The sequence below is a fragment of the Melopsittacus undulatus genome, chromosome 1 (assembly GCF_012275295.1).
Source record: "Melopsittacus undulatus isolate bMelUnd1 chromosome 1, bMelUnd1.mat.Z, whole genome shotgun sequence".
NCBI classification, from domain to species: Eukaryota; Metazoa; Chordata; class Aves; order Psittaciformes; family Psittaculidae; genus Melopsittacus; species Melopsittacus undulatus.
The window spans coordinates 88,843,060-88,866,995 of NC_047527.1; the positions used below are offsets into that span (position 1 = coordinate 88,843,060).

Sequence of the window (23,936 nt, forward strand, 5' to 3'; positions counted from 1 at the left end):
TAATCAACTTCAATCATAAATAACACTAAGTAGTCAAAGAAACCCCATATTTTTTGGTTACTTACAAGTGCTAGAAATGTCTTACCTCATGTCCCTATCTGTGAAGGTAAAATAACACCACTTTCTTACTTCACAGTGATCTTACAAAGAAAAAGTAACTCTTATTGGCACAGTTCTATTGTGAAGGAAAATACAATATCAGTAATTCTGAACTTCAGGCAGGGTCTGCATGTTGTGAATAAGGCATGGGGCCACGGTGACCAAAAAGCAGAAAACAAAATCCTTAATATTTACTCAAATAAATAGCACACACCCAGAGAAATGAGCTCTGTGGAGCAATAGCAGATGATGTCATAACCATAACATGCACACACAAAGGGGACACACTGACATTGCAGTGGTAATTGTAACTGTCCTGGATTTTGCAGCCTAACAACATTCACCTGAATGTAGATACCTCTATAACACAGGAATAACAAGGCATACTTTTTGGTTACGAAACTATTTGACGCTGAGATTACTTACCACACAGAAAAAGTATATTTCTCTAACTCCTCCAAGTAAAAATTGGTCTCTGCAGACGCTTTCCCTTCTTCTGTGCTTCCTCTGTTCCTAGGATCTGACTTTTCTTGATAACATTGGTCAGGTGAGTTATTCCAGTTGATCTTTAAATGAAAAGGGAAAAAAAAAAGCTGGAATAGTAAGGTAATTAGCTGGGCACAGCTAACAAAGTAAGAGCTGCCAGTTCACCCTAGTTTTAACTTCTAGCTTTGTTTTGCTCCTCGCTCTGTAACAAACCTGGAAAACATCAATGACAAAGCTGTCTCAAAATGCTTAAAAACAGAATAAACTATTTCAGGTAGAAAAGACCCACAAAGATCATCTAGTTGTACTGCCTGACCAATTCAGGGATGACCAAAGGTTAAAGCATGTTGTTTAGGGCATTGCCCAAATGACTCTTAAACACTGACAGGCTTGGGGCATCAACCACCTGTCCAGGAAGCTTGTTCCAGTGTTTGGCTACCCTCTCCACAAAAAAAATGCTTCCTAATGACAAGTCTAAATCTCCCCTGGCAGAGCTTCCATTCCCATTGCAGAACCATTCCTGTGCCTCCTGTCACTGGATCCAAGGGAGAAGAGCTCAGCATTTCCCTTCCCTTTTCTTTTCCTCAAGAAGCTGCAGAGAGCAGCGAGGTCACCCCTAAGCCTCTTTCTCTTCAAACCAGACAAGCCCAAGGTCCTCAGCCACTCCTCACAAGACACCCCTTCCAGCCCTGGCACCAACTTTGTTGCTCTCCTCTGGATGCACTTAAGGACTTTCACATCCTTTTTAAATTGTGGGGCCCAGAACCACACACAGTATAATTCAGTGAATTATGTTGTAAAAGGTTTGACAAGCCCTCTCAACAAGGCGTAAGCTTGTGCTGACACCAGAAATCATCCACAGTCTTCCTCTACTTGCTCACTTTTTCCCATGTTGTGCACCACACTCCATCCGTACAAAAATTTGGACACCCACATGGTAAAACATACGGAGAGAACTGATCTGAGGAAGGAATTAATTCCACTTGGCCTCTTTCTTTTCATTTCTTTTATTAATTGGGTTAGCTCTCAGCTGGACCCATTCTGATCCAGGCCACCCTGCACTGGTGCCAGAACAAGGAAGGAGAGGGACAGTACTGAATCTGTGCTGGTGCCAGTTTACAATGATTTAAAATAATACTTGAGCTACAAAGTACAGAATTCTAATCTGTGCTCATCTCTGGAATAACATGTTTGCATGCACTGGGTCTAATTCAGCATTGGCATTGCCCCTCTCTGGAGTGACTGTTGGGCTCCTCTCATGCTTGATGTTGTCACCCCTGGACAGAGAACCAAACATCACTTCCACCAAGAGACACAATGAGGTCATTGTGTCTCTTGGCTCACCAAACAGACATCTGAAGGTGACTTCATGAATCTATCTATTAATACATTCATAGGCACAAAACCAGACTCTGTAAGGGTTTGTTAACATTTAGTGAAAAATCCTCGTGAGAGCAAAGTGATGGAAGTTAACACCTGTTATGTCCAAACTAGAAACAGGACTTCCTTTTTTGTTCTTTTTTTTTTTTTTAGACAGAGATGGAAAATGGAAATGGAGATGAAAAGTATATTGTTTAGAGATAACCACAAAGGGAAATTTTGGTTCTCCAACCCTTGATGCCAATTTCTTGGATCAAGTGGTTGAAATTTTCCAGCCTATACTAGAAGCCAGCTTAAATGATTTCAGGTCAGTTTTGACTTTTGCATTTATGAAATCTGCAACAAACAAAATGTCTAGGTTTACTCTATCATTCTCAAAAAATCTTAAGGTTTCCAGGGAAAGCAGTGTTGTCATTAGATGTAGCCACATTACTGTATATTTTGCTAGTTATGAAAACTACAAAGATTTTATTTATTTTTAACTCAGTAAACTACTTTGCTCTAAAAATCAAATTTGTATTATGAAGTCTGGATTACATAGACCTCATTTACAATTTAAATTTTAACTTAAGGCTCATGGACATAACAGATAAAAGTTCATATGCATACCTACATAATGCTAAATATAGTATCAATAAACATGATACAATCATCTTCTTTTCAATGGTCATTGGAAAACCTGCGACAAGCAGTGGAATATATTGCCAAAAAACAATTTTATGCAAACATGAATAGTTACACAGAGCAGAACTGTGTTGCATGCTCAAAGCTGTTTTCGAATACAAAGACTGGGCAGTTACAGATAAGACTGCAGCCACATGACTGCCCAACTTAATTGCCTAGGAAAAGTCAATGTTTCAGAGTTGGTAGTGTGTCCAAAGTACCTTGCTGGTACTGACATTGTCTCCACGAAACTATCCCTGTGCAAAGTAGATACAAAAACATTATTTAAGACATAAAGGTGTTAGTATTATGAGCGAATTTCTCTGAGACTGTGTTTGATCTTGTCTGTAGTACAAAAGCAGAAGTTCAATCATCTGCATGAGGATGGAATTCTGGCCACAGAATATATTTTACGTGTCTCAGAAGTCGGTGACTGGGAGCACTTTGTCCTTTACAGCCACCACTCGATATCTTTAATGCATGCAATGGTGTGCACACCAACAAAAACTGAGTTGTCACTAACACATATCACTCAGAAGATACTCACTGGGAGACTACTGGCAACTCCCTAGCATAAATTAATTTGGGGATGGCGGTAAGAGCAATAACACCTTTGGTTTTGCTGATATGTTCTATATACCCTCAAAAGGTAAGGTCATACACAAGTTTTTCTGTTGCCTTTGTAAGAAAATTATAAACTTAAATATATATATTTACAAAAAAGAAAAAAAAAAGACAGCTAAGGAGAATAATCCACTATGTGAACTTCTGCCTTAAGTCTGTTTTTTACATTAGTCTTTAATTGTTTCCAATATATGATTACTGCATAACATTATTTTAGAAGATGGTTTCAGTTCCAGAGATACAATTAGGTCTAAATGACATAATTCATACCAAATGCCTAAATCTTGAACATGCTAAAACAAGGATCTTTCTGAAGATGAGGGTTCTCTCATCCTATTAAAAAAGAGGGGCTCTTACAACCTTTGAAAAGAGATTTAACATGCTCACTTTTCTTTTGTGCAGAAGTATTCTCATAAGAGGCTCAGTTTAGAAATCTATTTAAACATGTCAATAACTGTAAGCTTCTGAGTCATTTCATTGAGTCCAAAGGGACTAGACAGTGCTGAATAACCCATGGGCTTACGCACCTTACTGAAACCAGGTCACTTTAATGTGGCTTTGAAAGCCACCCACAACTGAGGTTCCTATAAGAGCGTGGCATTTTGATCAAAGGCAAAGTGCTATTATGGGATTGTAGGAAATGAATTTCACTCTGCCACTCCCATGGGTTGGGTTGCTTTGCCCATTACACCCACTCCATCAGTCCTTAAATTGGTTTTCCTATAGGTATAAAGCTACACACACACGCACATATTGCAAACATCAGTGTGCTGTTAGGTTTCTTCAAGTTATCATTTCCTCCCTAAAGAAATAAATCACTTGCAACCCCCGTAATTTAAAATGGAGGAAATCTGCAGATGGCCTATCTAATTTTTCTTATGGACATTTATATGTAGATCATCACACTAATGAAGTCAAAGTTGCGATTACAATTCCCACCTATTGAGTATTTGTGCCATAGTACAGGTATGAACACATAGTACACAAGTTTGTAGTACTCTGAATACCATGATGACTTTTTTCAATGGGCAACTAAAAGTATTAAAAATGTTTTAGAATACATCTAGGAGAGGGTGAGACAAATTGCCAGAATGATTAATTTGAATATTCTTGTTTGCAGCCAAGCATATCTAAGGAGGGAAGTAGAGCAACACAGAAAGGGAAAAATTGCATCCTTCACTGGAAAATAGCTAATTTAGAACAGATAATACAGGTAGAGGAAATTCTCAGGCATACAGTGTTTGTGTCTTAGTTCTCAGGATTTACATTATATTGAAAAGCATCAGTAGTATTTCACCCAGCCAGTGTTGACATGATACAGATGTGATTTCATGGTAACTTGTACTGATGACACCATATTTGTTCACAAACTAATTATGTCCTTGACTAAGATACTACAGATAAGGATAGTGAAGATATCTGAATGTAGGGATCTTATGCACAAGGACATGAAAGCTTGATTATAGATGCATAGGAAATCTATCTTGTGTTTGACCATTACTGAAATAATATCATCCTGCAGCACAACCTTGATCTAGCTGCTGTTGTCTGATTACTGGATAGCCTTTCCTATTACTCATTTGAAATTCCTTTGCTGGAGAGATTACCTTTCTGCAGATCTATGCAGGAGACAGCAATACTCCTTGGCCATTTGATGCCTTATGATAGCCATAACAAAATTCACAGTGATATATTAAAGAAACACAACAACAAGAAGCAAGCCCCCAAATCATTCCTCAATAGCCCTGGCAGAAGCTCCAAATGTTTTAAAAAGTGAGATGGTAATGTTCAGACCAAGTCCAGTACCTTGTGATGTCCTACTTGGCCTTCCCTCACGCAAAACTTGTCTGCACAGCCATGGCAATCTTGGTAAAAATGATTTTCTGTAAGAAAATACAAAAAAAAAGCATTTTTATATTGGTACATAAGACAAAGTTCTGGAAAGGAAGGAGCTAGCTTTTGTTCCCTCTTCCACCAAGATCCTGCATGACTCCAGGCAGATCATCTTTTCCCCTCCACCATAGTTTTAAATAGATGGTTAGTTCTTTCCTACCTTCCAGTAATGTTAGGATTTTAGTTCTTTCCTACCTTCCAGAAATGTTAGGATTATAAATGCAGAGAAGACTTCAGATACCGTGGTGCTGGAAATTACAATTGTATAGACATGAAGTGTGTGTGCGGGAAGTAGAAATAAACAAATAATAGAAACAAGAAGTATGTCACTGAAGATTATTTTCACCACCTCAGGATCTGTTCTCTGGAAAAGAGGAGAAAGTTTGTTTTCTTGTAGGGCCATGGTTGTGGATTGAGAATGAGGCACAAGGTTCCAAAATAACCAGTTCTCTAAGCAACATTGACTCAAGTAGGGTGTCCCTCAAAGTTCTGCAAAGCAGTGACCTGCCGAGTGAACAAAAATGTAGTCCCACATCAGAAGAAGCAGTGGTGTGATAAAAATAAAGGTCTGTATTATACTTCTTAATGCACAGCATGTGGAGGATAAGTCAAAAATATACTTAATAATTATATTACATTTTTTTTTCAGTTACTTCTGCTTCCCCTCAGTAGAAGACAGTGAAGTGTACTTAAGATCACACTACAGGAAGCAGCTGCTCTTAGATGCTATACTTGTAGACATACAATATAAACAAACACAATGTTACAGCTTTGAGCCTGTGTGTTTGTATATATATGTATGAATATCTGTGTCTTACCTTCTATATATACACACATATATAGGTGTATATATGCTGAGCATTCACAGTGGATGAGGTATTTACAAGTATTTACATCTGGGGTGAAAGAAGAGGTCTACTGAAATCAGTGAAACTGCTAAAACACAGCTGCTGGGTATGTCACGTGTGTGCACAAGTAATATAAACACTTAAAAATTGTCTCCACATATTCCATATATGTGATACATGTATGAACCCATAAATACATTATTAAAACATAAATATACCTTTGTAAAGATGGTTACTGTGGTTTTCATTATTTAATTTTTTTTTTTTATTTTGGCTCACTGAAATGGGTTGCCAAATAACTTTGCTGAAGTGATGAAGACTGACAATGTTTTTGGAGACAAATGAATAAGGCAGTAACTAATTTGGCCAAAAAAAATAGCACAATAAAAAGAATAAAGAAGACAATTATATTCTACATTTAAGAAATGGGTGGGAGAAGGAGCTCAAGTTTGTTATTTAATCATGACATGCTCCCTTTATATTTTATTTGTAAGGCTCTGAATGTTCTTTTCTTTCTATACCAGTGAGCTCATTACTTTAATTCCTCATAGATTTCTCTGAACAATTTTTGCTAAGTAAAAACAATGTAATTCTTCAATGGCTGTAACAGTAAGAAGCTGCTCAAATTAAAGATCAATAAAAAGTACAGAAAAAATCTGTATGAAAATAAATAAATAAAGGAGAAGATGGGAAATGCTTGCAATTAGACAGGATGAAAAATCTAAAAAGAAATTAAATTTAGTTGTAATACATTTCCCATTCTTTTCTTCATGAAAATTACTACTGAAGTGGGTTTTTTTCTGTAATTTAAATGTTAAGCTGCCAGATGTGTGTCTCATGCTTGAAGAGCTGAAGCTTTGCATTATTTAGCATATTAAGATTCACAGAATTTAAAAAAGGGCTCCTTTATTGCCTGGAGGTTCTAATTAAGTAAACCTTAGCCTGGTACATTTAAAACTTGCAATACAAGAGATTTTGCTTTCGTTTTTTTTTTTTTTCTCTATAGCCAAGTCTCATCAATATAATAAATATGGAAAATACTTAAGATGATATAATTTTTCTTTGGCTTGAGGAATTAAACCTATCTATTATTTTAAGAAGTTTTTAATAGAGGCCAGCAATCAGAAAGACATTTAAAGACTCCAGTCTACTTTTTAATCATGGGAGTTGCTCTTAGTGGGGGAAAACGTGTCTTATAAAACTGAGCTATGTAGAAATTGTTTCTTCCACATGCGCAAAACAAAGCAGTCCTGAGAAAGAAACAAGACTCACGCAGTTCTTTATTATTAAATTCCATTTTACTTTTTTATAACCTGTTATAACTGACCACAGAAAACTAATAAAGCATTAATTAGCTGCACTATCAGGAATTTGTTTGTTGAAGGAGTTGGGATGACTGCATCAGAAACTGCAATAACACAGAAATACCTTTGACATGCAGTACCCATAAATCATACCTTAAATACAGTTAGTTTTGCCATTTTAGAAAATGTCAAAGGTGTCAACTTTGTCCAGATATAGCACTTAGCAGTGACTATTTTAGTAAATTGACTGAAAATACATTTTGTCCCTGACAGGGGAACATAATACCATTCGTGATAAAAATGAATAACTTTAGGAGGAGAAAATAATACCAAGTAAGAATGATCAAAACCAGGTATCATAGCTATGATAAAGGTACAATGGCAGGTGTAAATTCTCCGTTAATAGGTTTATTTGAAGTCAACATACACATGCATAAGAGCAGGAAAATGCAGCTATACCAGGGCCTGGAAAAGACAATATAATTCTTATTCCAATGTTATAAATCTGTGATGAGGCATTAATAAGAAGTCCAGAAGAACAGTTTTAATGTTGTACATTTGTATGAGAAAAAAAAAAAATGGGTGGCATTTTCTCCCACGATTGTGGAATGGGCATAAAAACAGTAAAATGCCTGGATTTGGGTAAGTATGGTGAGACAAAGTGTGTTTCCAGACCTTGGTACTGAGAGCTGTCTCATTTCTTGGTGATACTAAGTCCCAACAAAACACTTTAAATGCTACACACAGCTTACACCTAACATGGAATACAAAGAAAGTGTCACCTGTACCAAGACCGTGAGCTCAGGTGGGACCTACATTTTTAAAACAGGGTGGAAAAAAGTTGGAAACTAAAATGTTAGTGCTACTCCATTACTTTTCTCAGCTCCAGCCTTCTTGGGACAATAGCTGAGAGTAGCATGACCTTTAAAAATGAAGGGTGTCTTACTGCTTCTTAAACCTTATGGACTATAATGCGGCCTTTTTTATCCTCCAAGTTCAGTCTGGAAATTATCCCTTTTGGTTGTGTCTTCTGTAACAAATACTGTGATGCAACAAGAGTGGATCTGTAGAATTAAACCAGTGATTCAGAGGACACCAAGAAATGGTGAGGACCCCACTGTGCGTTGAAGAGTTTATGTCAGACTAGCTCTGGGAGTTGCTGGTCCATTAATACCTGACACACACCGAAAGCACATCCGCTTTCTTAGCTTCATCCTAAAGTCCAGTGCTTGTTCTCTGAGATCATTCTTCCAAAGTGCCTTAGAAGCCTAAATGCTAATACAGATATACCCTTTTTGAACTGGAATTAGAGGGTGGTAGGAAACAAATTCCCCATGATGTAAAACTTTTGGAGGCTGCATATAGAACTAACGTTGTGAAATTGTGAGATTTTGACGTGAAAAATCAAACAGCATGGCAAGAGTCCCAAAGGGAAGAGTCTGGATTACATGAATGTAAGCAGGAGCTGAGTTTAATCCTATCTGCAAGACTCAGCCCAGTCCTTTACATAGTCCTGCACAGAGGAAGAAAAGACCAGGGAAGAAAGAGGGTGTTCAGCCATCTGAGGTTCTGCCTTTGAGGCTCTAACCTGTAGAAAAAGTGAAGGGCGAGCAATCTTCATCTTAAAACATCACTTTGTTCCCTTTAAAGTGGCACCCATGAGGAACTACCAGTGAGCATAACTTTGGGTTGTTTTTTTGTTTAGGTATTTTTGCATCTGTACAACTGTTATGTAGAAGGAAGCAACATGTCAGAAGGAGAACCACCTCATTGTAGTATAATGAGAAATACTGAAAGGAAGGCTCACCAGTTTTCATGAAATTGCTTCAGAAGTGGCTGCGAGCATAAATGTAATCCTCTCAACAAAACTTTCTCACTTACACAAGCATGTTTTAAGAAATGAAATAATGTCTCTCCAAAGGTAAAGATAAAATTAGAATGCTGTTTCTTGTGTTTGGTATTTTGATATGGACGGGACATCTTGATATGTTCTGAATAAACTTCTGAGTGTACTAACTCCTCAGCCTGATTACATCTTTGTTTAGATGTTATTTTAAAGCTTTGTTCAGACAGAAATAGGATTTTTATGCTACGAATGAACACAATTCACTTCCTAACATTTTTCCACAGATGTGGAGAGGTTTTTAATTGGAGATCTTAAATATGATAAATATTTAATAACTAAATTTTGATATGTCGTTTATTTTAGAAGACAGACATTGAACAAAAGTATCCTTCTGAGCTGTAAAGTTTGAAAATCGGGGACTAAATATTTTTCCTGGGTGTGCCATAGAAAGATGACAGAGAAGAGGGTTAAAGGAACAACAGAAGTGCCATAAAACACCAAAAATGAGCAGAATGCAAGCTGCTTCTAACAGGCTGACTAGCGAAATTTATGAGAAATATTTTACATGTTTCCAGGGTTTTTACTATGGAACATGCATAACTGGGGGCTTTGAAGAAAGAAACCAGGCTTCATATGAGAGGAAGGCTGGGGGGCAGCTGCCTGCTGGGATGAGCATTGGTGGGGATGAAAATGCATGCACTGCTGAAGCTCCAAATTAAACATCAAATAAAGTATAAATTGTAGTTTATACATGGTTTTGCAGAAATTATCTGGGGATTTTAAGACAAAGCTTTTTTCCCTCCTTAGCTCTGAGTGCAGATATTGAGTTTAGAGTTTAGTGGTTACGTTACTGACAGCGTTCCATCACAGAAAACCTGTGCTTTAGTGACATGCCTTTTGAAACCAAAGTTTTGCATTAAATTATCATGTAATAGATTTAGCAAGTACCAGAAATTGAGTTCATAAAAAAAAAAAGTCTGTTGTCTCATGAATTAAGATAAGCAAAAACATTTTTCACTTAATTGAAATCTATCAATGCTTTTGGAACTCTGCTTGTAGTTCAGGTAGACTCCCTATTATACAAGATCTGTTTTTAAAATCTTCAATAGATTACCTCTTAGAATATATTGAGTCTGATCCTCTGGTGATGTAATACAATGTCTTTTGAATCTCACCTTGCTTTGATAGGGCAGTAATTCAGTAACTTTCAAAATCAGGCCACTTCTGTAACTGCATTGCTTCGGGGTATTTGTAAGAGACCCTCTTGAATTGAAAATGTGGGCTCTAAAATGCTTTGCTTGGCATTGGATCTCTGCCAAACTCCACATAACTAATTTGAATAGAAATTCAACATGGTAGTTTTAGACCTAGATAAGCATTCATAATGGGGGTAAAGGGAGAAAGGGGAGAAGGGATAGCTATCTACCTGTACAACTAATAATTAGGTTTTGAGTCATACATTCTAAGGGAGGAAGCATGCAAATGTTGGCAAGGAAATCAGCAAAAAAATTTAAAAGCAGCCAAAAGCAAATGACAAATACAGTTAAATGTTACTTAAAACAACTTTGTTCCTGCAGGTTACTCATGTTTTAAATTCCGTGAGTATTCGAAGATGCTTTTCACAACTAATCTTGGGCAAATGAACTAAATGGACTTCAAAGTAGATTCCACCAAGGTCAAAGTAAAAAAAAAAAATTCTAAGCTAGGCCTGTGATTACATTCTTGGGAGGACCAACATTTAGAAAAGACGTGTTAATGAAGTGTTGATCTTATTTGGAGATATATTGAGAACCCTTGAAAGAATGAAAAATTTTATTACTTTTTTCTGTAACGTGCTTAAACTTTTGCACCAACATCATTGAACAAAAATCGATGCCAGCTCTGTATTCTACTTTTTGCACGTCTATGATATTCAGCAACAATATTTAGTGGTTATGAATCCTGAGTAAGCAATGATATAATAGCTCCTACCTATATTTGTGCCTTCTTAACATGAGGTAGTCAACAAATTTACCTATAAGAGCAGATGCATAGTCCTAGCCTTCTTGGCAGTCAACAGATAAGAACAGCTTCAAATGGGTTTCTTTTAACTACATTTCATGGGTTGTCATAAAAGGAAAGCTAGCATATCAATTGACATCTCATCAATATCCACAATTTTTTACTGCCGGATTTCAGGAAGTCTACAGACTCAAAAACAACTAAAAACTACTGTTTACACAGATAAGAGGTGAGAACTGTCCTCTCCCTAAAACAAAAGCTACCCTTCACCTTGTTTGTGGTGGGTGGCAATGTCAGGAGCAATGGGTACAACTGTAGATTTCAGATCTGCTCCCAGTGCCCTCTCTCTACTGCCTCAGCACGAAGGGGAGCACAGGCAGCAGCAATTACAGTGCCAGCATAGCCATTTTTCTATCCTGAGACAGAAAGCATGAGTCACTACTCAGGTTACTAGATGGTGGTGGCTGTCTATAACCTTGGTACCTTGAGATCACTGTCCCATGGTAAATCTGCCTCTGGCCATCAACGGCGGTATCTGAGTTTAGGGCAGGTTGTAAGGGTTGTGTTACCTAATTCTCATGCACATACATTTTACTCAGTACTTCAAACAAACAAAAAATAAATCAACACAGTGCAACTTGTAAGGCTTTGCCTTCAAAAGAAACACCACAACTCAGAAGTAAATGCTACCTGATGTTAATACAGACAGGCACTCTTACACAATTTAGCTCAGCACAATTAAGAAAGGATATTGCTATTAACATGTTCCAGTGAGAAAAATATACTTCCTAAGCACCTAACAGCAACGTGTTGTGATCCATGGATATAAATGACCAAATAAAATGAAAGGATGTAAAAATGTCACGGAAACACCAGCCATAATCTAATGTTGTCAGTGAACTCCACACACACCTTGTAATTACTAACACATTTGGCCTACAAATACTCTTTAGACAGGGAAGCCTACCACCTCTGTACCTTTTCGCCTAAGCTGCTTTTGATCCCTCACAATTGATTTAAACTATTCCATCGCTTCCTTTGCTTGGAGAAATAATGATGAGATGATACCACAGGGTGAGGAGGAAAGGAGATGGGGGTGTTTACACACATGCCAAGCAGATCTATTTGCAAACTTTAAGTAAATTAAATAACACAATAAAAGTCCTAACCTGCTGGAAGCTTTTTAAGCTCTTCGCTTTTCCTCCCTGCTTCTTCTAACACACACGTTTCTCCTCCTTTCACAGCATTAAACTGGTTTTCCACTTCCTTTACAACAGTGGGAATACTTCCCTTATGGGTGTCAGGATCTTTCGAGGAGGTCAGAGGTTGCCCTGCAGAGGAAATGACAAGCTGTGAAATGTAAAAGAACAATTCCTTCCACATGTTTTCTTGCTCCAGGAGCAGTAAGAGGTTGTCGGCTAGCATCACTATGGGATGGGCCAGGTCTTTGCCTAGCAGTCCTGTCAAAACTAATTTACATTAAAGACCTGCGCAACTGTTTAAAGCTTTACAACTTCAGCAAGTTTCAAGGACTGCCAAAGACACGTGGTACAAACCAACCTTATTTTAACAGCCAGGCAGGCAGACGGAAAGAAAACAGACCGAAAAACGCTTGTAATTGTACTGTAACCAGATAAACTGTACACCTGAAAATTATTCTTCTGTATAATATATATTTCTATTTTAAACTCATCATTTGGAATTGAAAACATTTCAGCTCTTCTAACTTTTCATCTGGTTGATGCGTGGGGCACATAAGTCACGTGCTGCTGTTAGCAAATGTTGTAGGGGGGGGAAAATGAGTTTAAGAAAAAAAATAGCTATTTGTTCATCGTAAGAAAATAAAGTATCCTTAAATCCACTCTCAAACAGCTGAGTTGCCTTTTTCTTTACACTTCCAAAAGTACAGCAGAGGGGACAAGCAGACTTTCTGGAAAGAAAATGTTACAGCACAGAAAATCTATATGCAGGTGTTTAGTCCAAAGATAACTGGGGCTGTGGGAGTCTTTCCATGTGACAAATCTCCCCTGCAAAGCAGTAATAACAAATATCTCTGCTATCCCAGACACTGAAAGCAACGTAGTCATACTAACACAGTACTGTACACAGGAAAATACAGCCTGTGTCACAGCTCTACTATAGAAAAATCATCAAGCTGCTGAGGCCAAACTAGCCTGGCTACCTTTGAACATTTTCCTTCAAAACCTTGGCTGATAACACCTCTCCTCCAACACAGGCTGAGAAAAACTCCCATCTTTATTTCACTCTGTCGTGCTGGGATAACTTCTGCTTAAAAAGACATACAATTGGTCATGACTATGTAAGTATAGGTATTGATTTCTGCTGTAATTTGACCAAAACCTGCACACAGTTTGGCACAAAATAATTTATTCAGTATCTTGCTCATCCTCAGCAACTCTTCTACCTTCTCCCTTGTAAGGGAGGAGAACTTTTTTGGTCTTGACTGCATGTCATTATATGCTAGTACAGTGATCACCATAACTTCAGGACTTCAAACTGGCCAATATAAAGAGATGTAAGTCACTAGAATGGGAAAGGTTTTCCTCTGGTTCTACAAGCTACCAAGTGTCAAAATACAATATATATATAAGTATATATAATACAGTTTTGTACTAGCCTATTTTATTTGATCACCATTTCTGATGGGCACAATACAATATATATATAAGTATATATAATACAGTTTTGTACTTGCCTATTTTATTTGATCATCATTTCCGATGGGCACAAATAGGTATTTGTCAGAGTAACAGCCCAGACAGGAAAGCAAGTATTTAGAAGAATTTTCCCAACAAGTGCATAGTAGCACTTCCCAAATGAGCCTGAGTCTGACTTAAAAGTGTCTGAACTGGATAACAAATACAGGAGTGATGTCCAGCTACTTTTCTGAGGATGAAAGAGCAGTTACAGAGTTACACTGACATTTTGCACAAGTGAATTCCCTCTTCTATGGACACCAAAGTCAAAGGGGATCTTGCTTTGGATGTCAAAGTGAGAAAAAGGGCTCTCTTGAAGAATGTATATTTAATTTTTTATATGGACAGACACATTTTTCTGAAGTTTTCATGCATTTAGAAGACTGGGTTGGTTTAGATCCAAGTCTATCAAGGCAACGTTTCTGTTTTTTTCATCAAATCTTCCTACCTATACTTATTCTGTTAAAATTGTTACCTTCCACACAATGGCTAATGAATTCCACAAAAAAAAAAGTCATTTATTCATTGACAGGGACTGTTGATCCCTTTATGGGGCAACAGAACAGCCACAGAAGCTTTTCTCAGAAAAAGCAAAGGATGGTGGTCATGAAAGCAGAAGCTGACTTTTTCCACGAATCTCTCATGGAATACCACTTCAAAAGAACAGAGCAAAGACATCATTTGGACTAAAAGATATGCTAGATGGGATACTGTGCATCTGTGATCTACAAAGGAGGTAGAATGGGAGGTATTGGGTTGTATTTTCCTGCACTGTACTCTGGAAGAAAGATTCTGTGCAGCAGGGAAGAGCCATACCTTGCCCAGCACAGGGCTGTGGTTTAAAAGAATAATGCAGCCTGGAGCTAATGGAAATAATATGAAGGTTCTGTCTTAAACTTCTAAAACAAAGGCAAATTTGAAGTGAAGGTTAAAACACCATCTCCTAACCTGCTCTATTTTGCTTATATGTTGCAGTACCACATACAGCATTGATATGTAAGATCATTCACTATTTAGACTGCTGCAGTAGAGTGAGTTACAGAGCACTAGTCTTCATTTAGACTGTTCTTGCTTTCTCTGGTTTGTGTCTCAACTTTAATGTAATTTTAACAGAGCTTTTCCCCACACACACTTTTGGTGGTTTAACAGATACAATACAGTATTTATAGAGCATATCAATGTGCGACAGCTTGCCACAGATCATAAACACATTTTTCTGTTGGAAATATTGGAAGTTGTGATTTTCACCATGTGATCTCCAGTTCTCTAAGGTTTGCTCCTTTAATTGTAAATAGCCAGAAAGTCATCAAGCTAACATTTAATAAACTTTTAATTTGAAATGGATTACCACATGTTGTGTTTGTTTACCCATTATTAAATCTCTTAGCAACATATCACCAGCAGAAACAGCATACTGTAGGACTGCATAGACACATTAGAAAACAAACCCATGGGGGATATTAGCAGCTAATAATACCTTTAAAGAAGGCTCCAAGAAAAATAAATAAATATAAACAATATCAAAAATTACTCCTTAAAATTTTGTTAGTGCTAATCTGTTTGGCATGGAAATTACAGATCTTCCATGATCAGCTTATTAGCATATTTCAGAGGTCTGCACACAAAATACAATATATACTAATGCTCTTTCTTAGTTCTCAGAAATACATCTTCTGGACTTCTCAAACTGCATATCATGAGTTTTTCCCACCTGTTTCCAGAATTGTGACTTATTAAATTGCATCCTCTATGTAAAAATGTGCTTCTGCATGCATGTGAAGACTGGTGATAGGACCAGACAACAGTAAGGACAAGTTTGATTTATTAAGAACTTGTCCATAACCCTTCAGTTATGAAGAAGAAAAAGAAAAAATTGTTGAATGTTGAGAAAAATTGTCTGCAACTCCACCTTTTGGATCTGCTCTTCATGGTTTTGTTCTGCATCTCAATGCACCGTAGCAGATATGTAGAAGATATATGGCAACAAAAATGACCTTGCTCCTCAGTACAATGTATGTTTGCACCTCCATGCTCCTGGTATCAGGGTGGTCATATAAAAGCCTTCAGATCATAGTACAGTTGCTACTAAGCCTAAGAGCGTCATATGGCAAATCTCATTTTCTCTATATCCTGAACCAATACTTACTGTCTGAAAAATACTTTTACTGGCCTCTTTTCATGTTATGCTTCCAACCTGCACTGCCTATTCTCTATGCTAAATGATTATTGCTTATCTGCTCTCTTTTTTTCCAACATCCTAGTCTTTCTCCTCCCGTGACTTCTACAGTGCATCACTGCTGCTGTTCTCAAATGCCTGAAGAGATAAACCTCCATTTCAGATCTGCAAATAAGTTTCACACAGACACTGCAACCTGTGTGTTGGCTGCATCCTTCAGTTCATTAAACAAGAGGGAATACAGAAATGTCTGTATATGACAAAGAATTATTTTTATCCATGAAAGTCAGCTCCCACATTATGAAAAAGAAAAACAAATAGCAATGTCCTCCCATTCTCATTCCTGGATTTCTAACAGAAGAGGAGCAATTTATGAGTCCATTGCAATATGGTCAATTATGTCTTCAGTGTAGCTACAACATGAGACTCACAGAGGCCAGGGAGGATGCTCACTTTACAAGTAACATTCAGTGATTTTTTTTAAGAAAGCTTCTGGGAGGTCTGCTGCAGATAAGCAAAATAAAAATTTGTGTTTCCTATGTGTTACCACTTGATTGAATCTTAATGGGATTCCATAGGAGTAACATAAAGCATACCGCTGATGCCAGAACTACCTCCCTGCCAAATTTGAAGTCCCAGTTGTAGCCCAGGGAGGTGCTAGAGTTCTTCAAGAAATAATTAGACAAAAAAGTATCTTTCCTTTTTTTTTTTTATGTAAGTTTGGTGTCATAAGCAGCTGAACAGTTATTGTCATTGCTATGATTTTCCAAGCATTATTTAGTCTCAAACAGAGGCCAGAATAGAAAGTTTCAATCTCAGCAATGGGGCTGGTTTAAATTGCTCGCAACTGAAAACAAAGTTAAGCAATCTTAATTTAAAAAAAAAAAAATCACAATATTCCTGCTATAATACATATTGAACCAATATGTGAATGAGGAAAATCTAGTTTAACAAGACACTAATGACAAGCCAACACTAAAATGAAACTATTGATTGCTCAATGAAAGCCTGAATAAAAACATAAAACTTTGAATCCATCACCTTGCAGTCCAGACTGATCAACATTCTCTGAGACACCATTCTTTTTAGCAGTGCTTGAATATATAACATCTTCAGGTGGGAGATTAAGATGCATACCACACTTACTTTGCTCATCTGAATCCTGTGGTAGTTTAATTATCTATTGCAAAAAGAAAAAAAAAAGAAAAAGAAAACACAAAAAAACCACCAAAAAAAAGTGAGAATAAGCAGTTAGGTATTCCACAACGCCAGAACAAACTCGTTTGTACACTATTTGTGAACCCTAGAAGCCTGAGATGCTTCTATGAGGATTTTAGGAAGTTTTTGTTTCTCTTTACTCTGTTTACTAACTTATTTAAGTTTTACCTCTGATCTGTTTCCCAAGTACACCTTCTCCATGCTTACAGACTAAAGGCAGGCATCCCAGTAAATGGGTGTGATTCACAATCCAAATTCAGAATCATCTAGGAGAATGTAGATAGCCTAGATCATTAAATCATCCCAGCTTATATGTTTTGTTTGAAGACTAAGTATGCGGTTTTGAGGTCCACCCCCACTACCCTACATTGTTACTCTTGTCATTTTTATGCCATAGCTTTACTATTTTTTTTTCTGAAATTCTCCTAGCATAAGTTAGGTATATTTTTATATATGTATATAAATTCTTATTTCTCTTCATGATTCTGAAACTATTTTCACATTCTTTTATTCTCGGTAGATGCAAAAATTAAGATTGCCTGAAAATTATCACTACAAGAAAAATAATACCTACACATTCTACTAAGTAAAGCCACATGTTATAATTAAGATGCTTTCAAAATTCATCTATTTTGGTGTAAGTGTTTTTTCCTGAGCCAGACATGACTATAAAAAAGATATAAGTTTGAGGTCTCGTTAAGATTCTGAATGAGGGAATGTACCTCACAATAAAGCCCTTAATTTTCCAGTCCAGAAACAGAGAATGATTTCACTGAAAATAAGTTCTTATTTCAGAACCATTTCCACCAGACATCCAAAAAATGTCACATCTTGAATAGGTTTTGGACATAATTCTAAGTAAGTTTTCTACTACAACAGAGCCTTGCTCATTAGGTGGGGATCCCAGACAAACAATATCAAATGCAACCATATCATAAAAAACATTATTTTTATTTTGTAGCCATGAAAAAGTACCTCTGAGATTTACTAAAGCTATGGATAAAATTAACTTGTACAGGTGGCAGGCTCAAACTGCCTTTTTTATTTTTTCCAACTTTGATCTACTTTTTTGATCCAATTACTCAGCACCCCAACCAATATTTTGATATTTGAAATAATACTAAAATCTGGCTGCAAAAAAACCCACTAATTACATGTAAAAGTTGAAGATTCATTCATTTTCTTTGTATGCCTATTGGGTAGGTTGATAAACTGCTTCTTGGAAAGACAGTATTGATTTTAAGGCTGACAGAAGGAAAGTGGAATCTGTTCTGAGGAACAGTTAATAAGCAAGCAGGCCTAATTTTTCTAAATACAAACCTGGAAATAGAGATTGCATAACCAGTGATCCAAGTCTTGAGAAATTAAATTTTCAATTTTCTTGAATCGGTCAACTTTGGAGTCGTAATGGCCTCTAAGGAAGGGACACTTAAATTTTCCCTCCAAAGTATTAAAATTGTTGTCACACACAGGAAAAACTCCCCATCCCACTTCTCGATCAATCCAAGTATGTGTCCCACGAAGAAGGAAGAGTTCAAAGAGGAGGATCATGCCTGGCTTCACAGCTTTTGTAGGTGGTAAAACCTAGCAAAGGAGGAAAAGAGAGATGTATTAGTCATAAAAACATCACAACCAGCTTTCTTATATCATATAAAGCTCTACAAACTTCATACCTTTGAACCAATTTTGCACACTAAAACAATTAACAGCTCTTCTCTTTCTACCAAATAATGTATTTGAACAATTTTTCACTCTGATAGAAAATGTTCTGTTTTTTTTCATGTTAATTTTATGGCTTCATTTTTGCCCTTGGCTTTATGAAAGTGTTCACTTTCTTCCTTTATTTACCACTGGTGGAAAAGCACTGCCACTAGAAAACTTTAAGACAGAGAAACAGTACAATTTGGAAAACTGAGTTGTCCCTGTGAGGGCTTACTGAAATTCACCAGGTTCTTCTTGCATCAGCCTCGGAGAGCTCATCCAAACACCCCATGAGAACACTTGCAGTCTTGCTCCTCATTGAGTCATAAACTCTTCTCCACCCAGTTCTGGGAATAATACTGGTAAACAATAACCTTCCTCCTTCAAATTAAAGCAGGAAAACTCTTCTTGCAAAGTATGTGAACGTCAAGGTAGTGTAAAATAATTTTGAGGTAATAAACTCAACAAATACTGTTTATACTTTTCATAAGATAGCTAAAGATATTCTTCTGAGGATCTTGGAGCTGTGGAAGAGAGCTATCAATGGTTTAGGGGCCTAGAGCAATTGTGTTCCCATGGCAAAGACTATTCAAAAGGTCAAATTAAACAAAAACCATATAAAAACTAGAACAGGGAAAGTGATTACCATCATACACTGGCTAACAGCTCTGAAGACTAGCCACTTGGGGACAGGGGGAAAAAGTATGTCAGCTACATTTCTCAAGCACCAAAACTTTTCCTTTGCCATTGCTCCTACACATTCTCCTGGATTATAGAGAGCTAGGATTGCTTCATCTCTTAAAAAAATTATCTTTGATGGCTCCCTAACAGAGATATTGTTCTGTTATTTGAATGTTTTCCACATTTTTTTATTCCCATTTCAGTCCTCAAAGTTCATAGCAGAAAATGCCTTAGTATGCTTGCCTTGCAGAGACTCTGCTCAGCCTTTCTTTGCCTTTCAAGGCAAGGGAAGGCTGTGTTTAAGAGAGAAAGAGGAACATTTTTGTCTTCTCTCCTCTCTGTGAATTGACATATACCTGCAGAAGACCACAACATTCATGGGTATCCTCTAAGTGTCCTGTAGGATATACCCTCAGTATTTTTTGAAACTCAGAATGAGACCTCCAAATAGAAGACATCTATCTAAACTGATCACCCACTATTAAAAATGTAAAATTACAAAGTTCTCTTATATTAGCTGAGATTTCCTAAATCAGACAACATTCTACAGCTGATAATCAGCCACAAACCTTTACTATTTCAAATATTTCTGCACATAAATATATACCTCAATGCAGCTTTTTCTTGATTGATATTTTTAAATACAAGTACCATTTTTATACTCCTGATCGAACAGTAGAACAATAAGCACAATACAAGTACAGCCAAACTTTTTCTTCTTTTTCAGAAGCAGCTAAGGAATTTACCCATAATAATAACTGCTATGTTAGGAAATGCTACATGTTCACAGTTGTGCTGCATTCTATAATTTTTAAGAGATAAATATAAATTAATATTTCTAATATTATGCCTTCCTGTTTCAAGTTATATATTAGTTTTAGATAACAGCAATGGAGAGGAAGTAATTTAAGGAAATCTTTTAAAACTATAAATATTGTCATTATAATGTAGGTGTACTTTATATTAATTATGTAAATATATTCTAAGACTTAGTATAGGCTTAAAATGAAACAGAAGCATCTGTTGAAAAATGCCATAACCCTGTGGCAGCTGCTATTAAACCATTAACAGTATCAGGTTTCATTTAAACCAGATTTACCATTTTCTGTAACAGCCCGTGGGAAAGCTAAAAACATTAGGCACAAATTACTGACAAAAGAGATCCTTAATCAAGCCATACATTTCATTTGGCTAGCTGGGTGCTAGATAGTAACCTCTGTGCTACAAAAAAAGATGGTGGTTACAAGTCTATGATCAAAGGCAGTTACCTGTGTTATTGAACAATCCAAAGCACACACAGCTAAAAGCACTGCCATCTCACAACATCCTTTTTGTTTTCTCCCTTGTTTCCCAGACTTACTCTTTTCTTAATAATAACTCAACAGTATACGCTCTTTTACAGTTCTGCCTATAAACAGAGAGTGGTCAAGAAGTTGGTGTAAGGGTAATCATTGTGGCTATTTAAAGCTTATTTCTTTGCTTCCTGCTCACAGTTATACTTTATCTGCTATAAGCTCTCATACCGGACATAGACTGCAAACTTACTGTTTCAGACAGGAAACATCCCTTTGCTTACAGTTACAGGAGCTGGGTATTTGAGCTGTGTCATGATCCAAACACATAGTATCAAAACAAAAACAAGTTTCGTCACATGCCTGTGTGCTACAAAGACTGAAGTTGTAAGGACTACCATTCTAGGAGTCCTTATGCATGAACACGGGGTGTCTGGCCCAGGTAGAACAGTATCACACATCTGTTTGCACAGTCAAATAAAGCATACCTACAAGTAATAAAATTCTTTGTGTTGAATATACACAAAAATCCCAGCTAAGTCTCTACCTATTACTCTGTGTCAATGTGCCAAGCACTCACGCAGGTTCCTATGGGATTTCATTTGCATCCTGACAACCACCAAAAGTGTGGTTTATATGAAGGAATTGCTATTTAGGAAGGGACAGCCAGGCTGAAGCAGAAAATTTCAAAAAGAAAACAGGTCCCCTCAACAGCCTCCTGCTAAGCTTATTTCCATCCCCACGGAGAACACACATCTCCATCACAGCTCACTGTTTCTCAGCCACAGGTTCAAGCAGGCCTGGGAAGAAGCTCAGTGTTGTTCCACCAGCCCTTCATTAGCCTTCTCCGCGAGGGATTTATGGTACTGCCAACACAGACCCATCAGCATAGGTACACAAAGACATTAGGCACATAGCTCCAATTGAAATCCATGGTCCTTGAGTACAGGCATGACTCTGTGTGTTTGGGCTGTCATGTTCAGGTACAGGGCAGGAAATGGCTCAGGGTTAGAGGAGGAGGAAGGGAATCAGTAATTGCTCTCTCTCAAGAGACTCAGGGCAGTGCTTGGGACAGGCAAGGCACAGGCAGCTCTAACTGGACAGTTTGTTTTCATGAACTATTTTGTTTCTGAAAGGGATGGGGGAAAAAAGAATTTATTTTTTTTTTTAAGTAAAAAATCAGCAGTAATATTCTCCCTGCTGGTGGCAGCTTCTTTTGAAGCACTGTTTGGTAAGTCAGTCCACAAGTCTGCACCAACACTGTTGATGTTCAAAGACAGCATACTGTGTAAATACAGCATCCTAGGTTTTAATAGGTCTACTCTTTAACACCATTTTTCACCATTTCTCTTTGCTCAGGTAAAATTTGTATTGAGGTCTGTGAGGTATATAGCCTTTTATAGTGCTACGAAAGCATCCAGTACCCATTTTCTAAGGCTGTAATTTCTTCTACAAAGAGAGATGCAGCAGAGAATAAATAATGCTATGTATGCCTGCACAGGCACAAGTAATTCTTCTTAGTCTGCAGTTAACAGTGTTGCATTTAATTGAATTAAATCATAGTGAACTAAAATTATCTCTTGCCACTATTTCTGAATTCAACTGTTTTATATCAGTTTTATTGTAATATATCTTGCTTCCCCATATGCTACTATAATTTCAGCAAAGAAATCGTTTACTCTAGAGAGAGAATGAATTCTATTTGAATATTTCAATAAACAGATACAGTGTGAGGATTTGGGTTTTTTTGTCTGACTTACTTTTGGGTTTTAACCTTGGCAGAGAAGAAATGAACCTTTGCTTGTCTCCTCTACACCTTCAAATACTTTCAACTTTGGAGAAAAAGGACATTGCTTAATTCACATAATACAAAATGACCACTAGACATGTACAACTCAAATGGATTAAAGTGAATTTAAATATCAAAAGGGAATTCAATGTTTACTTGTTATACAGAAGAACCTCACAAAACACCATGAACAGCTCATCATTTCCAGTTATGAAAACTACAGCAGACAAATCTCAGTGGTGTATAACACAGGTAGAAAATCTTTTAAATAAGAAGCAATTCCAATCAAGCTATTTCATTAACAAGTAAAAAATGATTTCACTATGTAAAATGAGTAGTGCTGGAGACGAGGCTGTTATTGACAAAATAAGATGGGGCTTTCACAACCAGATTTCAACCCCTCCCTGTTGATGTGAAAAGCCAGCATAAAGGCAGAGGGAAGGGCATTCTTGGGAAGTGTTTGTGTAACTCTGAAATTTATAAAAGGCCAGAGGAGAGGGAATAAAAACACAGACTGAGGTAAAAAATAAAATATCATGTTATTAGGGTTTCCAAAAGTCCTATCTATCATCAGAATGTCCTGGACTAACTGGAAACTTGCTTCCCCAGCCTTCCATCACTGCCTGTCTTTGAACAGGTATCTGAATACAAAATAACACACAAATCAAAGGAAGACCATGCAGCTCCACACTAACACTCATTTCCCCATTTTCTTTTTTTTATTTATTTTCTGAAAAAGTAAGCAAAAATTTCAAGCCTCACATAGGTCAAATGACCTTGACTCTTTCCTATCCCTGCAGCTTGCACGTCTCCTTATGCCTTTATGCAGTACCACCATCTTTCCTGTGACCCAGTATCTCAACCTCCCTGATTGTGAGGAGTTACAGACCAGAAATGGATGTGGCAGAGTACACGAGCTCAGGATCACAGATGAGCTGCATGGAGTACAGGGCAGCAGTTTCTGTAAGCAGGCAAATTTTTCACTGCTTTCAGTCCTGGAGCAGTGGCAGCAAGCAGGATTTCTCCTGACACACTGTGCCAAAGCAGCCTGGCTCCTTCCCAGAGCCACACCAAGTGTCCTGATGGAAACACCTCCTGCTTTCTCCCATGCTATCAGAGCAACCATTCCCCACTGCCTTTTCCTCTAGGAGAGATAACTCAAGGCATAGTTAGCTCCAGCAACATCACATATAGCACAACTACCTTACACCAGAGGAC

General features: G+C 37.2%; 1 protein-coding gene across 1 annotated transcript in view; it reads right to left on the bottom strand.

The window, feature by feature from the left end:
- Positions 1–516: 516 nt before the first annotated feature.
- The window catches only part of LOC101880992 (uncharacterized), a 78,284-nt gene continuing 54,864 nt past the window's right edge, over positions 517–23,936 (bottom strand). Inside the window, exons 10-14 of the mRNA XM_031049751.2 lie at positions 18,576–18,839; positions 17,079–17,217; positions 12,314–12,475; positions 5,059–5,135; positions 517–665 (exon numbers count right to left, since the gene is read on the bottom strand). Coding sequence (XP_030905611.2) covers positions 522–665; positions 5,059–5,135; positions 12,314–12,475; positions 17,079–17,217; positions 18,576–18,839 — 786 coding nt within the window. The 3' untranslated portion in view covers positions 517–521. The remainder of the gene's footprint in view (positions 666–5,058; positions 5,136–12,313; positions 12,476–17,078; positions 17,218–18,575; positions 18,840–23,936) is intronic.